This window comes from Bombus fervidus, chromosome 6, assembly GCF_041682495.2.
Source record: "Bombus fervidus isolate BK054 chromosome 6, iyBomFerv1, whole genome shotgun sequence".
Taxonomy (NCBI): domain Eukaryota; kingdom Metazoa; phylum Arthropoda; class Insecta; order Hymenoptera; family Apidae; genus Bombus; species Bombus fervidus.
The window spans coordinates 13,187,813-13,196,864 of NC_091522.1; the positions used below are offsets into that span (position 1 = coordinate 13,187,813).

The window sequence follows — 9,052 nt, forward strand, 5'->3', positions numbered from 1 at the left end:
ACCTAACGATATCGCCAATGCTACGAATATACCCATAAGTACACGGCAACATTTTGTTTAAAACATTTACGTGTCTAGGAATATTATAAATTTTAGTGCAATTTTGTAGGACCGTAAAATAGGACTAGGATATATAAAACATAAATCTACTATTAAAGTAAATTAACAACTTTATGTGACAAAAAATTTGTATCATTTGACTACGACGAATTGAATACAATCTATACAAGTGTACAACGTTGCGCTTATATTACTTATAATTACTCATCGGTATCTGTGACCGAGTAGCAGCAACAATCGCAATAAAACTTCGCAATAAACCGGTTGCGCGTAATAAAGTAACACGTTTAAAAGAATTCTTACGAACTCTTGCAAATCATCCGCCCAAAGTTATTGAATCGCATTCGTTTTTCTGTACATAGCATATTAACCGAATACATAAAGAGTTCCGCAATACGAAACAATTGTCGATTTATATCGCTTAAATGAAATTACATAATACGTTTTATATTTTTATAGTTATATCTTGTTACTTTAAGTCTTTGTCTTTTATTCGAAGTATTTATTAAAATGATAAATTGTACGCACGTTCAATGTAGTTAATGTACTTCGTTAGAAAAAGATTAACGTTTGCGCAATACAACGCGATAATACGAAATTTCTGATTTCCGCTATATAATACAATCAAGAGAGTTTCAATTTGTGCAATATTTTATTATTCGGTGAGAATCTTTCGTCCCAAATAATTACGCTATCTTTCCTCTCCATTTGTTTTACTTTTTTTCCAATTGATCTGTTGCTGCTGACTTTAATAACGATTTTACAAACGACTGTTGTGTTTTGAGGCTAGCATCTTTTTAACAGAAAATATGCTCATAGATAGGCCAATAATTGCAAGCAAACATGCTGATTTGGTGGTATGGCGTTCGATCGAATTTCTACGGAACACGGACGAGACGGCTCCCTACAACAAACAATCAATCAATTTTCTTTCGTCAGGTTAAAGTTCAAACGAATCGAAAAAGGTATAATATTTCAAGATTTGATTTTTCTAGGAGAAAAGTACAGTAAATGCTATTACATAACATTTATCTTTACATGTCGAAAATACTTTACCTGTTGGAATGATAATCTAAAAGCATAGAGGGTTGCAGGAGTCAGATACATCTTTAAATCACGGCTGGGAACTGTAAAAAAAAAAAAAAAATGTAGAATGCGTAGATCATGTATTTTGTTATATAATCTACAAATAAAAGACGGATGTCAAATTTACAGATGGAGAATATGTAAAATTGGATCACATCCAAATTGGTTATTGTAAACAATTCGGATTGCGCTGTCAAAAACCACACATTTTTATCATGCCTAGAATTGATCCTTGCATTTGATTTTTATAGAGAATGGTAGCGTCAGTGTACAAAATTGTTCATAAAATTATGTTAAAAAAGCTATTTTATCGATTTTTAAAATTATTTCACGCTATATATCATGAATTTTTATTTACTATTTTAATTTTTTTAAATTACGCTAAACAATTTGTTTAATATTTTACTTTTGGCAACTGAGAAGTACACGGGAAACACAGAATATCAATGATATGAAAGTTGCATTGATAAGTAATCAAGGCATACTATGTTTCGTCAAAGGAGTACTATGTATTGAGATATCGCTATTTAACCTTCTCAACATGAAGATCTGCGTAAATCCATCTGTTTTTACCGCCTTTCAATTTCAGGTGACATTTTGTCGAGGTTACCAAGAATAGTAATTATCGACGCTATATCGCTAAGACATCGACCGTTTGATGTGTAACAAAAGGTCCGTGATATTTTTGTTGGCAAAGCTATTATTATGCTCATGTATGAAACAACCTTAACGGACACTGTTGGATAAACATGGCTTGGCGCCGTCCAAGATTATAATGTTTTTCTATATTTAAGTATATTTATGTAATGATACATGATATTTTCATCCAATGACAGAAACGTAATAAAATTTTATTTGCTGCGGTTTAATATTTCGAAATGTTATGCAGAGTGTACCAGATTTTTCTGAGAAAATGTTGTTAGGGCAATCTAGATTCTAGAGGAACAAGCGAGAAAAAAATGTATAAATGGTTGTTTCAAGCTTTACTAAATAGTCAGGGCCTTTTAATATTCAACCACAGTAAAACTTATATAATGCTAAATTTACATAATAAATTTACACTGCATTATTAATATTAAGTTTAATTCATATTAACTACTATTAATTAATATTAACTACAACATCAAAAACTAGATTTTGTAATATCAGGAAATTATGCACATTCGGAATTTGCAATCAAAAAATGGCGTTCGACGATTCTTGCAGCACGTTTATGGCTCCATTTGTACACACTATACATATATACACGATATACATCAAATGCATGAAAATAAACAAATACATTTTATAACACAAAATCTATCGTTGATTTAGTGTAATTTAGTTTTTATCTGAACATAAAGTTTAGTTAAAATGAACATAAATAATCCTTTATTTGTTTTCATACATTCACAATGGAATGGTTTTCAAGACAAAAATAGAGTGATTGAAGAAAAAAGTTTAACGAACACGAATAAAACCAATATTTTTAATTAATTCTAAGGCACTGGCGCGTTATTTCATTAATCAAACGTAAACGAACGGTTTTTTTATAGGTTATCCGGCGTAAAGTAATAAGATGTACAATGTGGAACATTCTTGCATATTCTCTTACGTAATCAATAACAGTAGTGTTACATATTCAAATGAAAAAATTCAAATCTACAATGAGTTTTAAGGAAAAGTCTATCTCAAATTGATGAACCTACCGCTGTATCCGAAACTTGCCAACGAAAGAGAGTGATCACTGAGAGAACACGAACCTCCTTCTGAAGTTGTTCTTTCCTCACTGTCGATTTTCAATTTTTAATTCCTGGATATCGAGTTGAACGTATTGCGCCATCTTTTGATGTTCCAATATACTTAGTTTATTGTTTCAACGCATACCTGGATAATTTACTGTAAGTTGCATTTCCAGAATATGATATGGAAGCTATATATACTTATCATGCGATGGTATCTATAGCCGACAATTTCTAAATTACTAAAGACATAAAAGATGTCACTATATCATACTTTAGCCGTCTGTGCTTTAGCGTAATAAATTAAATGTTTACGTAATATAATAATATTCTTGCATATTCTCGGTATTTAAATTCATCGAATTATATTATTTTATAATAAAATTTCCTGCTCGAAGATGTCCAATAGATTTCCAATGCCATGATCGTGATTGAAAATAAAGGCCTTTGTTTAACGCTTACCTTACCGTTGATTAAGACATAAACTTTGTCAGCAAAAATAGTTACCTAATGACGCATGGTCACTTTATCTCGGAGTCATTTCCGTGGGATGCCACAATATCCTTGTAACTTACCAGTGTAGCCACACCTTGCTCGTTTAAAATTAAATTGACATTAAGAGAGAAGCTATGACTCGCTGGACGATATTTCTTTTCTGGGTTCAATTCTTCTCGTTGGTTTTTTGTGAATACAAAGATCCGGAAAGCCTTTGCGCGTCTCAACAAACTTGCAAAAACTGTATACAGACTCCGCGATGTGTTTGGTGCTCTATTCCGGTGGTTATCGTTTTTAAATCGTTAAAGAAAGAGTTAGATCACCGATTAGAAAATAATAATAGGAATTTTTGGTTAGGTTTCCAATCAAAGCGTGAACACTCCATTGGTTCGTTGTGTCACCAGAGAAAAATTTTCAAACGAAGGCAATCACTGGTGTCGAACGTCGGACGTAATAGATGAGACGAATCAGATGCTGATACTCCAAGATCGACCGCTGTCTTCGACGAGAGGCACAGATCCAGTTCAAATTCAACCTCAGAGAATTCGCTTGACACTCAGACGAGGAAAGTATAACGTTTAGCATCAACGATCAAATTATCTCTCTAGGATAGAAATTTGATTCCAATTGATAAGTCTGGTGGAATTTCACAGGCGAGAAATACCGACTGACTTTAAAATATAGCCAGGCAGAGGGTTATCCGGTTGATCTGTATTATCTGATGGACTTATCGGCATCGATGGAGGATTCTAGGAATTTGTTGTCGGAATTGGGACATGAATTGGCAGATGCTATGCGAAACTTGACTTCGAACTTTCGACTAGGATTCGGTAGTTTCGTGGACAAAGTTGTATTGCCTATGACTAGTACGCAACCGGAGAAGTATCTTGAAACTTTGACAATTTTTGTTCTGTCGATATCGCTACGCTTCTCTGATTCGTAATTTTGTTGCAGATTAAAATCGCCGTGTACTTTGAAAACAGGAAAGCCATGCGCAGCGCCGTACGATTATAAGAATCAAATGCCTCTTAGCGAGAACATTGATCTTTTCAAAGTTCGTTTCAAAAGTCGTTTCACCGTATCATTTGTCTTGCGCGTTACTTTCCAACCTCTTGATGCTGATCGATTGCTTTTTGGGATAGACTCGCGTACGAGAAGCACCGGTGTCTGGTAACTTGGACGCGCCCGAGGGTGGTCTCGATGCGATGATGCAAGCGATGGTTTGCACCAAGGAAATTGGCTGGCGACAGGATGCTCGACATCTTATTGTTTTCTCGACAGACGCCAGTTTCCATGCCGCTGGAGATGGTAGAGTACGTAAACGCGGTTAAACGTAGATTGCTTTTTCTTCGTTCAAGTATTAAACACGATCGCGTTTCAGCTGGCAGGAATTATCGAACCCAACGATTGTCTCTGTCATTTGGACGAGAAAGGGTTCTACACGCACTCGCTTCTCCAAGATTATCCGTCCATATCTCAAGTATGCAACTTTCTATTTAGTCGATTAGACGTACAGAGGTGAAGCGTTCATTTACAGTTTTACTCTACGATCGAATGTAGATCAACAAAATAGCTCGCGAGCGCAATATTAACATCATATTTGCGGTGAAAAGCGATAGGAGAAAGACGTATGAATTGTTGAGCGAAAGCATCGGCGGCTCCTCCATCGAAACGATACGGAACAACTCTAAGAGCATAGTCGACCTTATCAGAGGAGAATACGAGGTATGAATTTACGAATCTGCTTAACTTTAATAAGCGCAAGCTTGACAATTTCTTTAGAAACTGGTCAATTCCATAACAATGACGGATAATGCGCCGAAAATGATCGATGTGAAATACTACTCTCGATGTTTGGAGAAGAACGTGGAATTGAAAGAACGACAAAAATGCGGGGGATTACGAATGGGGAATGTCGTCGAATTCGAAGTAACGTTACAGGTACTTGCATAAATCGGACAAATTCGTCGGTACGCCGTAAGATTCTGTGTAATGTCGTCTTGCGAGATGCGAAATGTTCTTGCTCGTCGTAGGCGACCGAATGTCCAGCGAATTCCAGCGAATGGCAGACAAGTATGCAGATAAAGCCGAGAGGTATAGACGAGAGTTTGACGATCGAGCTGAGCATTATCTGCGATTGTCCTTGTGGACATCCAGGACATCCGGTAAGAATGACGATCGAGCGCGATTTCTCTCGTTTAACTTCTCTCACGCGTCTCGAGTGAAAATGTAGGGATACGTGGCAGCTTCGGAAGATTGCAGAGGAAACGGTACTTTGGTTTGCGGCGTATGCTCTTGCAACGAGGGCTTTTACGGCAAACAGTGTGAATGCGAAGGGAACGATGCCGGCGCTGAGAGCGCAGCTGCCATGGCCGACTGCAAGCCTAACAACGAGACCACTGAGATTTGTAGCGGCCATGGACACTGCAAGTGCGGTGTATGCGATTGCGCGAAGCGTCCTAATCCGCAGGAAGTTTTTTATGGCAAATATTGCGAGTGCGATAACTTTTCTTGCAAACGCACCGGGGGATTGGTAAGTGAACGCTTGCTTCAATGACCATTGACACGTTGACTACGCTAGGTGATTGTTATAGACTTATTAATTATAAACCTATAGACTCAATTGTACGAACAGTTATATTCGAAGATTCGTTTATATTTAAATCATTATTTTTAACAATTGCTTTTCTATATGTGTCGTAATGGATGAAGCGGCAGCACTCTGGTGCTGCGTGCAAGATACGCAAAATACAGGGACAAAGATTGTTTTCAAGGGTTAGCGAAAGATATTTTAAGATACGAGAAGGATGACAGCTAAACGATTTCACGTACGGTGTAGAAATTGTACAATGAATACAAGCGTAATCAGAATCGGCAATCACCTAGCTCGTGTTATCAGCTACGGACCGAACGTATATTCGCGTATCGTAAACTCACTTCGGAATCGTTTATTCGTACGATGAAGTTGCTCGGGTAATTTCCCTTTTAAGGAAACCTGTACAGTACCTTTCAGGTAGACGGTAGATAAATTACACGCGTTTGCGTGTATTCTATTATTCCGTCTGACGTTGTTGCGTTTAAGGTTTGCGGCGGGCGAGGCAAGTGCGAGTGCGGGACTTGCAATTGCTTGCCGGGATGGGGCGGCGAGACGTGCGATTGCAAAGAAACGAATAGCACATGCATACCAAGCAACGGCGAAACCATGGAGATTTGCAGCGGACGCGGCGACTGCATTTGCGGTAGCTGTCATTGTCATGAAAAAGACAACGTTCGATATTCTGGACAGTACTGCGAAGAATGTCCCGTAGGTTTCCTTTCGCTCGAAGAAAATCCGAATGTTCACTTTGTTAGACAACGGTTACGACGAATGCGTGTTTTCGTGATTTCAGATATGTCCTGGGCAACGGTGCGAGGAACTGAAGAACTGCGTCGAATGTATGGCGTACGGAACCGGGCCTTTTGCTGAAAATGGAAAGTGCGACGCGTGTCTGCATCAGATAGATATCGTAAGCCAGTATTCTCTGGAAATATATTTGTACGTTTCGCGGAGCGTCAGTTCATGCGCTTGCAATTTCCAATTAAATAGGTAAATAAGGTCGTAGAGGATCCAGAGAAGGATCGAGAGACGGGAGCTCGTATTTGTCGAACTCCAGGAGACGCTGGATGCACGTTTGTTTTCAAGTACGAATATTACAGAGGTGGTAGCGGAGGGGATATTAAGATATTCAAGATTCTCGCTGAGAAGGAGAGGGTATGTCCTACTCCTGTCAACGTCCTCGGTAAGCAGATTATGATAAATCAAATATAATATATATATATTTTGTAATATATGAATTTTAACTTTCGTGTCATAGGTGTCGCTGTGGGATTAATCATTAGCACCGTAATTATCGGCTTCTTCGTTCTTCTCGTTTGGAAGATAGTAACGACGATCCACGATAAACGGGAATACGCAAAATTCGAGCGAGAACGAGCCCTGGCTAAGTGGGATAGGGTAAATAACGTTAATTTTTTATTTCAATATGTTTAAATAAATTCATTTTATTGATGTAATAACCAATTTATTTAGGCCGACAATCCGATTTACAAACAAGCCACGTCGACGTTCAGCAATCCGACGTTCAACGAAAATTCTAAGGATTAAATAAAATTCATTTTCGCGCGAATTATTTTCAACGAGAAGAATTCGATTGTATCGAAAGGTAGTCGCTCCGATAGGTAGCGCCACTGTAATCGAATCGAGGACGTCGACGCCATGTTGGTTAATTGCTTTGTGAGAAGACAATTTCTAGTCGTCGAGACGAATGTTTATTCTTCCAATCCCGTGGAGAACAACCTCTGTCTACCTTTATTCCTGCATTCTTATCCAGTAAGTGACGATATATCCATCTTTTCCTTACTTTTCGTTCCGAAATCTTTCCCGAATCTTGCTGGTACCTCGCGTCGCACCTTGTCATATCTAGAGCGTCGTAAGAATTTTTGGCGGCAATTGATCTACGTCGATGTTTAACGTACAATATTTCGCGAGGGGGGTCTACCAGGAAGTAAAACGAATGCGATCGGGACGGACGAGAAGACGAAGGTCGATAAGCGATCACTCGTAAATCAGTTTTAAATTTGATCGGAGGATTTTGCGTGGAGATAGGTCCTGGCCTTTCAGACGATTGTTTCGAATATCCTCTGGCCTCGTACTTTATTGCTTGCTATGCTCGAAGAAGGCAGCCTCGTAAGGAGCTCGTAAATTCGTCACCATAGTCGGCTCCTGCTGCAAAACCCTGCGGCGACTCGCTGTATTTCCCACCAGAAACCTAAAGCTCCACTCACATTGAATCCGCCCATACGACTTGATTACTCGTCCCTGATTACCTCCTTGGTCTCCATTATGTATAGTGGCGCTCGTTTTACGGATAAAGACGTGTCAAGGAATGCGGAACAACACTTTCAACGATTTACTTTATCATCGTTATTAAGCGTTACCGACGATTGGCAAATTTCGGGAGCTAAATTATTGTCATCGTTACGTCGAGATGTAGCGACGAATAAAAATGTATTTACCAATATCGTTCCTTTATTATAACAGAGAGTCTCACTGTCGTCTTAATTTTACCATACGATTATTCAGATAAATAAATCGAATTTTTCAAAAGACAAGACGACGTTAAATGGCGATTATCGCGTAGATACGATAGTTGGTAACACGGTGAAGTTAGAAACGATCGAAAATTTAAATAATCGAACGAACGGCAACGATTCGATCGCGTAATCGGGCCTTAAGGATAGCACAGAAAAGCATTCGAAGGAAGGAGAGAATAGCGGAGCCGGCGCTCCGCATACTAAATCACTGCCGCACGTCCGTTTCTTTACATTGTACAGATTTTATTGATTATTTTACGGCCGGGAACATTGTAAATCTCTTCATCCTGTATCGGCGTCTCACCTCGGTCTGCCATGAGATGCTCCCACCGGGTGCCCATGGCGCCAATTACGCGAGTCGAACAGTATTGTTGTCGTATTCGTTCTGATCTGTCAGCCATAGCCTCACGAGTATTCCCTGCGAACTAACGATTACTTTTCACGTTCGCCGCTGTTCTTGACGAACCTTTTGGATTTCTAAAGGAGTTAGCTGTACCACGATCAGCATCAGCTTGCCTGTAACCGATAATAACCGTCGGTAAATAGAATACCAATAT

At 38.7% G+C, this 9,052-nt stretch overlaps 3 protein-coding genes across 3 annotated transcripts; 2 read left to right on the forward strand and 1 right to left on the reverse strand.

Annotated features, from left to right (window-relative positions):
• Positions 1-154: 154 nt before the first annotated feature.
• Positions 155-3,037, reverse strand: LOC141445786 (uncharacterized). The gene is made up of 4 exons (XM_074111814.1): positions 3,013-3,037; positions 2,835-2,930; positions 1,117-1,187; positions 155-964 (listed from the first exon to the last, which is right to left on the reverse strand). Exons 1-4 carry the CDS (start codon positions 3,035-3,037, stop codon positions 821-823), a joined length of 336 nt encoding a protein of 111 aa, XP_073967915.1. The 3' UTR covers positions 155-820.
• An 87-nt stretch (positions 3,038-3,124) lies between these two features.
• Positions 3,125-3,944, forward strand: LOC139988560 (integrin beta-7-like). The gene is given in 4 exon segments (XM_072006148.1): positions 3,125-3,162; positions 3,362-3,384; positions 3,387-3,643; positions 3,720-3,944. Coding segments are annotated over 4 exon segments (543 nt in total).
• A 139-nt stretch (positions 3,945-4,083) lies between these two features.
• LOC139988456 (integrin beta-PS-like) lies at positions 4,084-8,420 on the forward strand. Its single transcript, XM_072005923.1, has 13 exons — positions 4,084-4,244; positions 4,317-4,416; positions 4,505-4,675; positions 4,744-4,842; positions 4,923-5,087; positions 5,145-5,303; positions 5,396-5,527; positions 5,596-5,895; positions 6,445-6,666; positions 6,752-6,868; positions 6,949-7,141; positions 7,217-7,356; positions 7,432-8,420. The coding sequence occupies exons 1-13, from the start codon at positions 4,084-4,086 to the stop codon at positions 7,504-7,506; spliced, it is 2,034 nt and encodes a 677-aa protein (XP_071862024.1). The 3' UTR covers positions 7,507-8,420.
• The last annotated feature ends 632 nt before the right edge of the window (positions 8,421-9,052 follow it).